Here is a 15,354-nt window from a genome sequence, read left to right on the forward strand (position 1 = left end):
CAATGACACCGAAAGTAACAGAGATGTAAAGTGAATACATGTTTATGATACACACATGTATGTTCCTCTTAGATCTATGGGAATAAGATGAGGCAATATATGAAATGAATTAAAATGCTGGTCACCTATTGGATGACAGGCAGAGGGCAGTCTTTAAGACCCAGCAGCGTAGTATTTGTTTGGAAAGGAAATGTTGCTTTTTGACAGATGAGAGAAATCCCCTTAGTGCTGGCTCGGGGAAGAGAGAAGTGAAGTCAGTCACCTGGTGGTGAAGGCCAGTAAAACAGCCAAGCGGGAGGAAAATTTTTCTCTCCCTTTCTCTCCCTCTTTCCTCTCCTCTGTAGGAGCCACCTCCTATTCTCTCAACTCTTTTAGCATAACCTTCAAAGGAGAACGTTCCCGTCAGACTTTATCTTCTTTTCTCCACTGAGAGAATACCTCTTAGCTGCAAGACATTTTTTAGGTCTATGCAGGACTTCGGGGATTTGGTTATCTTGCCAGGGAAATTGATCATTGTTAATGCTTGGGACTCAGAGTGTGCTAAATTAGCTACCAGAGTAAGCCTGTCGGAGGAAGGCTTTATCATTTACTCTTCTCTTCAGTTTGAACACATTTGCTTGAAATTTGCCGCATGATGCTGTCCAGGGAAGCAGCTTTTTTTCTTGGGATGCAGCAATTCGCTGGTTTCTAAGCTTATTGCAGAAGAAAAAAATAATCTTAAATAGAGTGGATTTTCCCCCCCTGCTTGATCCGACTCGGCTGGGTTGCACCGCGGTAACGATCACCTGTCACTAAATCTTTGAGGAAGTAAAACAAAGTGAATTATAATTATTATTTATTTATTTTGATTATTTTTAACCGGTGGAGGCGGCGTGATCTCGGAGAATGAGACTGAGAGAAGCTGCCAGAGCTTGGAGGAGGATAAAGCTGAGTTTAGGCTGGAAACTAAAAGACTAGATTGTTTTTTGGTGCAACTTGCCCGGTTCCTCTCCACTTCCTTTAGTTTCGCTCATGGACAGATCAACAAACCTGGACATTGAGGAGCTCAAGGTACGTGGTCCTCCCCGCGGGCGTCGTTCCTTCTTTTCTCGCGCTCGCTTGCTCTCCTGCTCTCCTCTTTTCACGGTCTCTTCCTTGCGCTGCCCCGTGGGATGGCGAGTGGGCATTTGGGGTGAAGCGTCTCCGGGCGCAGGCGCCCCTCCGAGGGCGGAGGACATGGAGGGCGGCTTTCGGGAGCTCGGCTGGCACTCTCCCGCGGGGCTCCTCTCCCTGTTTGCGCTGCCCGACAACGTTCACCCTGTTCTCGTCAATTACAATAGCCCTTTGGGTACAAGACGGGCACCGACTGCCCGTTAAGCTCGCCTCTCCTCGGGGAAGCGGCGGCGGCAGCACGGTCTCTGCCCGCTGTCGCCTGGTTGCCCAGCGAAGTTACCCGAGCTGCGCGGGCACTTTGCCTCTTCTCCCCAGCTCCCAGCCCGCTGCTGCCCCCGCCCACACCGGGACAGCCAATTTCCGCTCTGAGATTTCGCGGTACTGAAGCGTCCGCGGCGACCGCTCGTTTTTATTTCAGCACTCAGTCAGACCCTTTCTCCCACGACCGCTGGCAGGGTCTCATCCACAGTTGCATTGCCCCGGGCGCGAACTCGGGTTCACTGGGGCGACCTGCAGCAAATGAAGGGACTGGAGAGGTCCCCCCCGTGGCCTGGCGACTCCAGCGAGGCGGACGTGCCTGTGCCGAGTACCCTCGCGCGGGAGCGGTCTGGGAAGTGGAGAGGGGGCGGGGAGGCTGGAGCGAGTCTGGACTGCGGGGTGCAGGAGCCGGGGGCATCCTTTGGCGAGGCTCGGTGTGTCCCTCCCCCGCCGCCGTTTGAGCGTTCTGTCCAGGATCCGCGTGGAGCTCCTACCACCCCCGCCCCTTTGTTCGGCACCCCCCACTGCGCCCTCTCCCTCCGGGGTCCCTGGTCGGCCGCGAGGGGCTAACTGGCAGGAGTATCCAGACTGACAGTTTGTCCCTCTGCCTGTGGGTACCGCTGCCTGCAGTGCCCGGTTTAAAAAAAAAAAAAAAAATCAAACCACAAAATAATTTAAATGTCCCGCTCACTGGAAATGAAAAAGAGGGAAAGGGGGCGATGCTAGGAGCATCCTTTCTTTTATTCTTCACCCTTCTTTACCCCTAAGCATTTTTTACACTCTACTATATAGCTTCAAAGGGCTTTTTATTATTATTATGTTTTTTACTAGAGATTCAATTCAGATGGACTCTTTGTTCAGGTGAGCATTTTAGTCACCCCTACTCACAGGGGAAACTTGACTAGTAGAGATTTTCCCGGAAATGTCAGAGGAATGGATTTGCCCAGTAAACTGAGAGGGTTGGAGAAATCCCCTGTAGAGGGCAAAAGTCTCTGTCTGCAGTTGGCTCTCTGCCTGGCCACCGAGCATGCCCAGCCCAGGGAACCCAGTTCTTCCGGAATGTGGAGTCCAAATCTCCTGGCGCTCTAATTGCATAGAACTGGAATGAAGAAGGTGCAGAGAACAGTGGCAGGTTGTGGAATGGGCCCTGCCACTGATGTAGATGAAGGTGGGGTGGGCGAAGAATGATCAGAAGAATTTAGATATCACTCCACTTAAAACTCTGGGTTTGTTGTGAAAAGTGAAGTTGGGATGAGACATACTTGCTGCTCCAGTTAAAGCTGGGGAACAACAAGTTTCTGTGGTATGGCCAAGGTCACAGTCAGTAGACCTTGGCCTGGAATTGAAAGGATCCCTTGCTGCCTTTTCCCACGCATCCCAGTGGCTTGAGAGAGGGGTAGGTTTTATTTGAGATGCAAAGGAGAACACATGAACAGTTTGTGATGCATATTTCATGCAGAGGCAACATCTCCAGTTTTTTTATTATTATTATTATTATTATTATTATTATTTGTTAAATATAGGGTATGACACAGAGGAAAGCTTTTTCTTAGGAGAAACAGAAAGGAACAATGATTTGGGGTGATCATTTCCCTGATATTCCATTAGTTTTCTGCTAGTTTATGCCCCACTGAATGCTGGCACCACTTAAATTGTTTAAATCAGCAAAAGAGCAAACCCAGTGTGGAAACTTCTTTCGACTTTATTAGAAGATCTTAACCTCGAAACTACTACATATTAACTCAGAGAGTCTCACAGCCAGAGTGTGCTGGACTTTGTGCAGGAGCAGCAAAGAGTAGAGACCAGGAGGGCTTGGGCATGCGGGAGTGTACTGGCAACGCCTGACTGGGGAGAAATTAAGGATGTTAGAGGCCAAGATCTGTTTTAGTTGCTGAAAAATTATGTCCGGGGATAAGCCACTGTTGAGAGTCATATCTGGCAAGAGACAAAAAGGTAGTCAAACCTTATTAGAAAATGTTTGTGAGATTTTTCTAGTTTGGGAATAAATCTGTGTTGTCAGGTTTGACTATACTTCTGGAATACAAAAGCTGTGAAACACACTCTGGAATATATACAGGTCATAGGGGTGGGTGTACTACATGTGGAATAAGTTGGTTGAATTTCTTCTTTGCGGCAGAATCCATTGGCTTCGGTTTTCTAGACAATTCCCATTGAAGTTATTTTCTTATGGCTTTTTGATGAAAAGACCCTCATGGTGGTCAGTGGAGAGAGGGGAGATAAAAGCTGGGTATACTTATTTTTGACATTATTTGCTTGTTCACTGTTTTCCCTATGATCCGAGGATGCTTAAGGCATGTCCACATAAAAACTTTCATATCTACGATGCCTTAAATAACATGGAAAGAAAAAAAAAATGTTCACTGGGATTTGATACATAAATAAATGTGCATAATATTACAAGAATACCACTTGGCTTAATTTTAGATCATTAGTGTCATTATTAGGTAAAGCTGCTTATCTCAGGTTTAGGAAAGAAAGATTCTGTTAATTCTTTATCTTTTTGGGAAACTATTTTATCTTTATGAGATTTTAACAAAAATACAGAGGATGCAAAAAATGTATACACATTTTAAGAAAGGAAAACTGTATTAAAATTGTAATACTCAATATATACTATTAACAAAAGATGAATACAAGTTACATTTAACTTCTGCAATTACAAGAGGTACTCAACGTGGTTACCATCAGCATGCAGACACTTCTGATTATGGTGAACTACTGTTTGAGCAACAATGACCAAAATGTCCTCTTGTATACATTTTTTTTGGCACCTGTGGTGTATGTGTTTTGCTATGCTGGATGGGTGGACATTGAAATTTTTTTTTTTAAATTCTGTTCTGTAAATAGTGCTGTTGTTTGCAAGTTTTTAAACTAAAAATATCCTTCAATAATGAAGTGCTAAGCCATTGCTGTCCTTATCATAAAAGTAAAGATACTATGCATATTGAACAATTTACCGGTGGAAAACTAAAATATAGTTATGTGTATAAAACTTGCTAATGAAGGCAAGCATCTTTCATCTTCTAGTCTGCACACAAGCTCCTGATGAAACAGATCAGTGTTGAAAAGGGAGAGAGTTCTCATCCAAAGAATTTTGGTCTGTTCTTTTCCCTTTGATCTCTTTGTTTCTTCCCCCAATAAACGTATAAACTTTACTTTGTGTTTTGCCCTGATGTTGATTTTAAAGAAGACACAACATCAAACAACCCAAAATATGGGTTATTGCTTTGGAAGTGTGGGTGTTAATGAATATTGATATTAGAAAAAGCACCCTCTATCCTGGAATATCTCTGAGTTATTGAATACTTATAGTAGTTGATATGTAAAGTAATAACTTTATCTTTTAGCTGTGTAGTTGCCTGCTTTTAAACAACATATCTTATGCCCTGGAATAGAGAATGCTGCTAATTTTTAGAGTTGACACTTATAACTATTTTTTGTAGCATTTACTTATGAGATAGTAGGTTATGGTTATGTTTAAGTAATATGTGTAACTTTGGTGATTTACTGAGCTTTTGAAATATGAGTTTTAATTCACTTGTATTAATTTGGCAATCAAGAAATTATGCTTTGGGATGTTAAGCATATATTTGTAGATAATTATAACTTGCTTTGAGATCAAAAACATAAAACACAAAATTCTACGGTACCATTTTTGCAGTCTTTTTCGATCCCAGCTTTTATTTATTTGTCAGGATTGTTCCTTTAATGAGATAACTAGCTACAAGTTAAAATGAAATGTTTCTATTACTTAAAGAACATAAACAATATGCTTCTGAAATGTCTTCTTAACTGTCATTTTGAAAAGAACAAAAATTGTAAACTACATAGTTAATCCTGAGATGCATAAAACTTTTCAGTAAATATAATTGCAGTTGTTTGAGTTAATTAAATGTAGTCCAATCACTGTTGCTTAATTTTGTGTCTAATTTAAATAAAACTTCATCTACCAAGAATTTGAAACTTGCCCTAGATAGGTGAGGTAAATGCTTCCCTGAATAGTACAATTAGGTCATTAAGAAAGTATTGTAGGGGTGAAAAATCATAATCCAGCAAAAAAATGCATGGGTCTTTAAACAAGTGGTTGATTCGAAACTAAGGTCTCATAGTACATTCGTCTACAGTTTCAATCAAATTAGAGTTAGTGCTTAGAAGAATTCTAAAATGTTTGTTTTGTTTGTTTGTTTGTTTCATCACTACGACGCTCAGCTCAGGAAAGTCAGGCCTGCTGCAGTGTAGGAGGCTTTGTGGTGAGTGTAAGTAGGTGGTATTTTTTTGGTTAGTCATTCCATAGTGAAAAATAGTATTTTCTAACAAATGTCATATTTTTAGCAACCTGCCTTATATGAGTATATTCATTTCTTGCCTTAGAATAAGGAAATATATTTGTGAATATCAGAATTATAGCTTCTCTCCTTGTAGGTTTAGTTCCAATTCTCTTTTGATAACAGGAACCAGTCATGAAGACAGTTAACTTTGATTTCTTCATATTCAGAATATGGGCTTGTTTCATTGAAGGTGAAATAAATTTCAAGTAACAGTAGTGAAATGTTCTTGTTTTATACATTTAAGAGTGATGAGGGAACATTTTTTATGTGAGTGGAAAGACAATATAGAAAAATACGTTTGAGGGAAGTTGTGCAGATGACTATTTTAGAAATCTTTAGTGGCCTGCTGTCATTACTAAGCATATATTCCATTCTGTACTGGCTAATATAGCTTTGCTGATCTCTGGACTTTACCAGTTGAAAATACATTAAATTTTGAAGGTCCAGTGAAAAAGAATGTTTTAAGATTTATGGACTCAAAAATCACAGCTATACAAGATGCTTAATGCTGTAAGACAATAATAAATCAGCATGTGTCTTTAGGGGCTTTGCTTTTATATATTTAGTGAGGTGTTTCTCATACTGTATTGGAATTTCAGCTAAGATACGATTTGGCAGAGCTTACAACTCTAAGTTACTAAGGAAGATGACCATGTACTTTTGTTCAGATCTCTGTGAAATTTTTGAGTATTTACATTTAAGTAGGTAAATGGATAAATTAATAAATGTTTGTGTCAAAATAAAAGTTTATAAGTTTAATTATTGAGAACTGTGCTTCATCTGTGATAAAATTCTGAACTTCTAAACCTCTATGTGACTAATAGTGAGCTACATTATTTTATACAAATGTAGATTTTAATATAGTAACATCTAAGGGTTTTTTTGTTTGTTTGTTTGTTTTTTTACTACTCTAAGTCTCTTTATCTTCACAAATGTTTAGAAGCATGAAGTGACCTTATATCCTCAATAAAACTTACTAGAAACTTCTAGGCCAACCACAGAGTGAGCAAATTTAAGGATTACCATCCCTCCAAGAGAATTACAGAGACTCACATCCTAAAAATTAAAAGTTGCACCAATTGTCTTCAACGTTTTCTTGATGCTCCTAACCAGTATTTTTGTAGATTGACTCTGAAAAATATTGTAAGCCCTGATCATGTTTTAGAGCATTTCCGTTGCTTTGTTGGTATTAAATAGATTATCTAGAGTGCTCTATGCCAAACTGACGTTAGAAACCTTTAAAAATAAAGGATTTAATTATCCAGTCAGAAAGACTTCAATCTGTGAAAGAAGAGCTCAAGCTTCAGCCTTAGATATTAATTGAAATAATCACCCCACGCCAAAATGGAGTTCAACAGATGTTTGAAGTCCGAGGCACCCCAAACTACCAAAGCTCTTACTCCCAATCTAACAGCTTGGAACCTTAAAGGGATTGATTTGTGTGGTGGAAAGGACACTGATCTGGTTAAAGTGATACTTAGAAACTGTTGTTCAAACCCTGGCTCTGCTGTCAACCTTGGGCGTGTGTCACATTCCTTCTTCTTTGCCTCAGGTTTCTCAAATGATGGTGATATTGCAGGATGGGAATTGAATGTGATTCGTGGGCTTTGTCATAATTATTTATCGCCACCACAGCTGAAAAATTTGTTCAGGCAATATCTTCTAAACAAGAATTTGTTCAAACAATATTTGATACCTATGAAAGTGGAACAGCTCCGGTTGGAGCAAGAGAGGTTGGGGCCTGTATGGAGTTCGTTTTCCCTTGATCCCTGCAGTTGATCCCAGGATACTGCTTAGAACTGTAAGACCAAGGAACAGGTAAAAACCTCCAGTTGATCTCTGTCTTCCAAGTCTGAGAGTCTAGGGCTCTAAGTACTTTTTGGAGAATGATGTATTTGTGCCCTTGTGGAAGAAAATCATTTTCAAATTGATAAATAAAGTTAGAATAGCTATTTTTAGTTCCCAAATATTGCCTTGTTTGAACGTGATAATAGGTTTGTCTGCTATTATGTTCTCATTTTATGGTTAGCAAAAATGGAGAAGCAGAAAAGTCAAGTGAAATGTCTAGGATCACACGGTTAATAAATAATGGAACAAGAGCTGAAACCTATGCCTTACTATTTCCAAATACTATGCTTTTATATATAGGCCAGAACGCCAGGAAGTTCACAGAACTTCTGATGGTAGAAGTCTTCCAGAAAATCACAGAATTTCTCTAATATTCTTGTTTCAAAGAAAAATGAAAGTATTTGGGCTATAGTTATAGTATTTACTCTTGTCACAGGATAATTGTTGACACTCCATATTTTTTTTTTTTTATTAAGATGTTCATTCCTAATTAGTTACTTTGGACCAAATTACTGTTGGTTGATACTTGTAAATAAAACTTAAGAGAAAGTGATAGATAAATCATGAATTTAGACCACTGGATAACAGTTTTATAACCTTGTGCCAATCTTTTAAAATAAACCCTATATATTTTGTCTAACTCCTCTGGTCTTCCTCATTATTCTGTCTCTCAAATCACTGCAAATAACTTTGATTTTGTTAGGACTGTAAATTGGATTTATCCTCTAATATGGCTTTGGCATTCCAGCTTGCTGTATATTAAATGTTAGTCTTGAAGTTTTGAAATATATATCTGAATGATTATACTTACACCAAAATTATTAAGTGCTTAGTTTTTACAATATCCCCAAAATCTGGAAATAAATAACAGATGATTTAATCCATAATAAACTTAAAGTTCTCAATGACAACTTTTAGACTTAACAGAATTAAATGTGATGGTAACATCAATTTAGTTTTGAATCTTGATATGATTTTTTCACATCACTTTTTCCAAATTTTATTTACACTAGGAATCACAAATGAAGATATGCAGATAACTCAATATTATTTTGGAAATACTTTTTTAAAATATTTATAATGGAGTCAATATTGAATAATGCCTTTTTGAGGAATGCTTTTCAAAATCTTTGCAAGTCTCAACATTGGAGAGTCTAACTAGATGGTATGAGTTATCTAAGGACACATATTTCCTTCCCAAGAACTTTCATTTTCTTAATCTCGTCCCTTTCATCATCAGAACTTGATTTTATCATTCTTCAGGAGAACTTTCCAAGAAACCGTTTCTAACATTCACCAGATTGCCTGCTTAAGTGACATGGAGAAGAGAATATAACCAAGTTGATTTGAGCTTTGGCTTTCGGGTGATGGATCAGGTTGACTTAAACTAATAGTGTCTTGCACACTCATACCTGCTCTGTCAGTGCCTCAGCTGGATTATTAATGGTTGTTAAGTCATGGACATTTTGATTACTCCTAAATATTAATAGTTAAATTAATAGTTAAAAATGCAAACCTTAACTCTGTAAGACCCCAGAGCCTACTATATTCTTCTTTGCCGGAGGCCTGTAATGCATCAATTATTACACCACACATTATCATTATCTAACTTCTTTTCAGATTGATTTTTAAACTTGTCTCTCTCTCTCGCTCTCTCGCTCTCGCTCTCTCTCAGAATGGCTAGAAAAATACATATTATCTATGTAAGATAAAAGAGCCTTGGCTTCTTTCTTGAGTAGAAACAAGCAATTCAGCTGCTATGAGCAAGACTTTTTTTTGTGAAGTATAATATAATAAATCAATGTCATGAATGGAAAAATATTCTTATCATTGCAATTCCACAAGTCTGTATCTACTCAGAGTATTTGAGTGTTTTTAAAATCAAAATCGGAAGGAGAAGTTAACTAATTCAAGGAAAGAAATTGCTTACCTAAGACACTGAATTATATTTTGGGTTTCCACCTTCCCCTCAACATGAGATTCATGAGAAAGTAATTCTATCTAGTCTGAGTAGCAGAATTAGTTATACTTCTAAGGAACTGGTTGGCATTTAATCATATGAATTCTTTCATCCTAAAAACTGATTGTATTTCCTCTTTGCCTTAATTGCTAAAAAGCTTAAAAGCAGATTTGTGGCCCACCTCTAACAAATACAGAGGGTGCCAAAAAAAAAATGTATACACATTTTAAGAAAGGAAAATAAAAACTGTATTAAAATTGTAATACTCAATATATACTGATAACAAAAGGTGACTACAAATTGTGTTTATACATTTTTTTTGACACCCCCGATATACTTGTGTCTTAACCTAATTCCTAGCCTGAAAATACTGTTGTTGTTTTTCACTATTCTTAAATACTTTCAAAAAGAATTAGTGGTTATAAATGGATATATACTTAAAGATTATTAAGACATTTTGCAGAGACTCAATTTTCATAATGTTTCAGTGGACGTTCCTCAATATTTTCACATCTCTTTTGAACAACTTATATCTCTATATGTATTTACTTTAATTTGTCAAGAGCTACAATGTCTAGAAAGTTTGAATTACCATGCTGTATATATCCATGTTGTATACATGACTTTCACTGCATATAATAGCTGCATAACTTGTAAACCTGACTGCCACAAAATGAAACCTACTACACTCCTAGACTAAAAGACTGCTATTTAGTATTTACGTTATCAGAACCTTTACCTGTTCTAAGACATTTTGTCTTAAATCATTATTATTATTATTATTTATTGTTCTCAAAATTGGCCTTTGTGGAGAATTATCACCTGGGTTTCAAATTCTCTGCATTTCTAATACCCATTAGTCTGGTGTGGAGACATTATTTTAAGGAAAGTTAAAATAAATGAGCTCATTATAATCTGCATTTTGTTGAACTTTTTTCAGATCCAGTTTGTACAATTCAATGTTTTGATCACTTGATTGCTCTAAGCAGCAGAGGCAGTTAGACTTTTAGATATTTTATTTCATCTCACCAAGTTTCTTGAAGTTCGATGCTTGAGACATTGTTCAAAGAATAAGCAGTTCCATGCACAGTGTTGTGTCTTAATGATAAAGATTCTTGTTATTAAAGCAGTCCTAGGAGAAATAATAATTAGTAATTATGGATGTGAATATATAACTGGCTTAGGTTATACATATTTTTGGCTTGTAGCAAGTGAAACTGAGGATCTTTCATTTGTTTCTGAGTCCAATTACTGTATGAATCTTCTTTCATTTTATAAAAACTAATTTATTGTTACATATATATTTTTTCACTTATTTCTTAAAACAAGAATAGATCTTAATACTTGATAAATAAAAACACAACTGACTTTAAGTGTTTAGCATTTGCAACAAGCAATGCTTCTTGTTTGTTTCAATGTTTCCTTTTTGAAGTGAGTTTCAGAAACATTTAGAAAGATATGATTCAAACATATTAAAAATTTAATATTACATGTGAAAACACCATCTCGAATGACTAAATAGTTAATGTTATACTTTAAGTTGATTTTGTGGACTTGTATAATTGTAAAATTATTTGTGAATGTTCTCAGAGTATAAGTTTTTGTCTTCTCTGTCTCAGTTTCTAGTGTTTAATAAGATGCATTACCCAGTTTATTTTAAACTCTGTGCTCATTCAAAGTTGTAGAATGGAACTTGAATGATGACCAACATGCACATTGCAATCAAAATCCCAAAGACTGAAATCTCTTTTTTTCCACTTGTTTTATGATGAATGCTATTGGAGTACAAATGAATGAAGGGAATAAGAAGAAACACCAAATAAAATTTGGGAAAGTTAGCAGTTTAAAGTTTAATTGAAAAAGAAAGAATGACTCCAAGTAAACGTAAAAATAAACAGAATAAATATACTCACATCTCAAAAGAATATTTGAGTTAACTGATATTCTGTCCTTTCTTTGATAAATAATCTGATGCCTAAGTTTTACATGACAGGACCTATGATTCACTATGGAATTCTGTTTAGTGTATCACCATTCACTTTGGCACCCAAGCTGGGACTCTTAAGATCCTTTCCTATGTATCCCATTGACTTATCTCACTCATGTAATTGATCAAGTCCACTATACCACTTAGTCTGAGTTCTCCCCTCCACACCTTTTATTAAAACCTTAAAGTTCTTATTTTCTCTAATCTGAATTTTTGTCAAGTTTTCTTTGTTTTATTTTATGAAATATGTATGTATTTTTTGCAGTGATGCTGGCCATATTGCAGTGAATGTGATGCCACACTTATATCCGTAGGGTTAAGAGTAGGGTTGAATCACTGTGAAGGGATTTATACATCCTCTTTCTTATTCTTAGTAAGTCATCTCAGAGTAAGTAGGTGGAGACTGGAAATGGGTACTGACACTGTCACTGTTTCTAAGAGGGATTTGGAGATTTCTAGAAATGTCCAAGGTTTCACTCAAAAACGAAGAAAAGATAGTTTTTGGCAGCTAGGCCTAATAGTATTCACTGATTAGTTATGACTAAAATATTTAAATTGGGGGAAAGGAAATCACAGATTATTTAGTGATAATAATGAGGAATTTTGGCTTTCTGCCTTGATGAAATCTTTGCATTACACTGTCCCAGAACCATGAATTATGTTTGACAATTTCCTTAGCTCATTTTCTGTATTTTTGACAGTTTGATCAGATTTTTCATAGTCAAAAATATTTTCTGCCTCTGGGAATTTGACAGCTCTGCCTCTGTAAGGTGGCCCAAGTACAGTATGCTAACCGTGTAAGAAACCTAACTAGACAGAGAGGCATGCCTGAAAGGAATTTCAATAAACATAGGCTGAGGTGTTTGTATTCTGAAATTCACATTATAGCTAATGAACTTCGTTTATTAGTCACCTGAAAATCTCGGCTATTGGTTAGATGGCTTTGTAATTATTTTATTTTTGTTATTCTTAGCCTTTCAGTAAAAGTTACTTGATCATCATAACTGGGTTTTTTGTTGTTGTTGTTTATTTGTTTTTCTTTGTTTTTTTTGTTTTGTTTTGTTTGTGTGTGTGTGTGTGTGTGTGTGTGTGTGTGTGTGTGTGTGTTTTAGCTATTCCTGAGACTTACAATATGGACTAATAAGACTAATCTAGGACTTCATAGATCAAAGTAGGAATAAGGAACCAAAATCTAAATGAACATGGTTGGTGATAACATTGGCTAGTGCAGGATCTCTTAAGAATGCAATTTTCAAGAATGGGGGATTCTAAGAAGCAATATCTGTTTATGGTTCTTCAAAAAGAAGATTCTTCCTTATTAAGGAACCAGCTGACTTCCTGACAATTTCTAACTGGTCTACCTCTCTCCACCCTATTTGATAAGCAATCTACATTCCACACTTCCAGGTTTCCCATTTAGAATAAAATAATAATTTTTGGTCCCTCACTTGCTTAACAGTCCTTGTTGATTTCCTGTTGCTTATTTTATAATCCATATTCTTCAACTTGATACAACATGACATAGAGCTTGCTCATTTTCAGGCTATTTATGACTACTCTCTTACCTACCTTCCAATACACACACACACAAACACACTCACACACACACACACTCAGAATTTCACTGAATAGCTCGCTTCTCCTTAATTATACCAGTTCCTTTCCTTTGTAATATTTCATATGCACTTGTCTGGAATACATCTCTGCTTCTTTTCTGAAAGAACTCTTACTTATTGACTAGTACTTAATCCCAGGAAGACATGGTTATTTCTTTCTTTGTGTTTCTACATACTTAGTACCTTTCACTCCACTATAGATTCTTTACTGAATTGTATGTCATGGAAAAACTGGTCTATGTGTTACCAGTCTTTCGAGGCTTTGTAAAAATTGCTCAAGGTGCAATATAAAGTCGATAGCCATAAATATTCTGAGTTTTCTTGAAAATAATGTGTATTTTTTACTCGTTAGAGACCAAGTCATATTAGGTTAAACTTATTATTTATAGTTTTTATCTTCTGTAATCTTTATTTTTTTTGTTTAAACTAAATTATGATAGAGATATATTAAAATTTAATGTTATGATGGTGTGATTGCAGATCTTTCCACTTTTGTCTCACATATTTGAGACTATGTTATCAGAAACATATACATTAAGAATTACTATATTTTCCCAGTGAATTGAGACATTTACTCTTTATTATTACATAACGACCTTTTTTAAATCTCTGGTAGTGATTTCTGTCTTAAATTTCATTATTTCTAATTTTAATATAGCTATACTAGCTTTAACTAATATCACTATACTATTATTCAACTTTATTTTGGTTAGTGTTTCTGATATATATTTATTTTATCCTTTTATTTTCAACCTCTTTGTATGGTTACATTTTATTTCTTGTAAACAGCAAATAGCTAGATTTTAGAAATCCATTTGGATACTGTTTTTCCTTCTTTTTACCACATTTGGCTGATTTATATTTACTGTAATTTCTAGTACATTTGGATTTATTTATATGACCTTACTTCATGATTTCTCTTCATTCCAGAAATCAATTTCCTATTGTTTGAAGTACAGGTGGTAGTGACAAACTTGTTTTTTTTTTCCGTTTTAAAGATAGTTCTTGAAAATATCTTTGTTTTACCCCCATGTTGGAAATATTTTTTTCTGAGTATACAACTCTAGATGAATAGGTATTTTCTCTTAGGCTATTGAAGGCATTATTTCAATATCTTCTTGTTTCCAGTATTGTCAGTGAGAAATCAGATCTTAGACCAAATGTCATTTTATAGAGATAGTGTTTCTTTTCTCTTTAGCTACTTTGAAGACCTTTTTGTCTCTAGTGTTCTTCAATTTTACTATGCTATTTGTGATTTCCTTTTTATTTATCTAGCTTAGTATTTTATAAGTTTTCTAAATCTTTGTGAAAGAAGGAAAATTGACTGTTATTGATAGAGTTTATCTGAGAATTACTATATTATATTTCTTATGGCTTTGTTGGCTTGCTGGTTCATTCCTTTTCTATTGCTGAGTAGTAGTACATTTTATGGATGTTCTTCAGTTTGCTTATTCATTCACTTATTGAAGTAAATCTTGCTTGCTGCAGTTTTTAATGGTTATGAATAGAAATGTTATAAAGCTTTGCGTGTATGTGTTAATGTGGACATTAGTTTTGAGATCAGTTAGAAATACCTAGGAACAGTACCTCTGGATCGTATGGAAAGGCTATGTTTACTTTTAAGATGCTTTCTCTTAGCAACTATAACCCATGGTGATTATGCTATTCCTTTTTTAGATCATATATAAGTATGTATATTATATACATATCCTGTACTAACCTTATTCTATCTGAACTGTACAAAATATAAACATGTAAGTATAAACCTTGAGGATTGTAAATTTTGTTTTATATTTTGCATCCCTAATGTTATCTGCAACATCTGTGATATGTCAGATGTTTATTACATCCTTGTTGGTATACATTTGGCAATGTTTAATGGTTGACCAAAATTTCATGTTGGAGGAAACAGTGTTGTCTGTCTGTTTGTTTGTTTTTAATTCTGCTTTGTTGTCATTGTTACCTGGTCCCACACTGAATAAAAACACAAGTTAAATGAAGTACGTAGTACCCAGTTCCTGTGGCTAATAATGAACAACATATTTTCAGGCTTTTAAAAACACCCTGTGGTAATGGCATAAGATGTTATCTCTGGGTAAGGTGGGGAAATTTCCCCTTTGGATTTCCAGGGCCAGCTTTTAACATATTGCACACCAAAACATTATAGAAACTCTATTTTTGTAG

At 35.9% G+C, this 15,354-nt stretch overlaps 1 protein-coding gene and 1 long non-coding RNA gene across 3 annotated transcripts in view; one reads left to right on the top strand and one right to left on the bottom strand.

The window, feature by feature from the left end:
* LOC141571043 (uncharacterized) overlaps positions 1–2,421 on the bottom strand; it is a 143,567-nt gene extending 141,146 nt beyond the window's left edge. Inside the window, exon 1 of the long non-coding RNA XR_012495534.2 lies at positions 1,030–2,421. This is a non-coding gene — a long non-coding RNA (uncharacterized LOC141571043). The remainder of the gene's footprint in view (positions 1–1,029) is intronic.
* The window catches only part of SGCZ (sarcoglycan zeta), an 804,816-nt gene continuing 789,626 nt past the window's right edge, over positions 165–15,354 (top strand). For both annotated transcript variants that reach the window (XM_074329720.2, XM_074329721.2), the window contains exon 1: positions 165–1,050. In XM_074329720.2, coding sequence (XP_074185821.1) covers positions 1,012–1,050 — 39 coding nt within the window. In that variant the 5' untranslated portion in view covers positions 165–1,011. The remainder of the gene's footprint in view (positions 1,051–15,354) is intronic.

This window comes from Rhinolophus sinicus, chromosome 16 (genome assembly GCF_057876585.1).
Source record: "Rhinolophus sinicus isolate RSI-liver-muscle chromosome 16, RSI-T2T, whole genome shotgun sequence".
Classification (NCBI taxonomy): domain Eukaryota; kingdom Metazoa; phylum Chordata; class Mammalia; order Chiroptera; family Rhinolophidae; genus Rhinolophus; species Rhinolophus sinicus.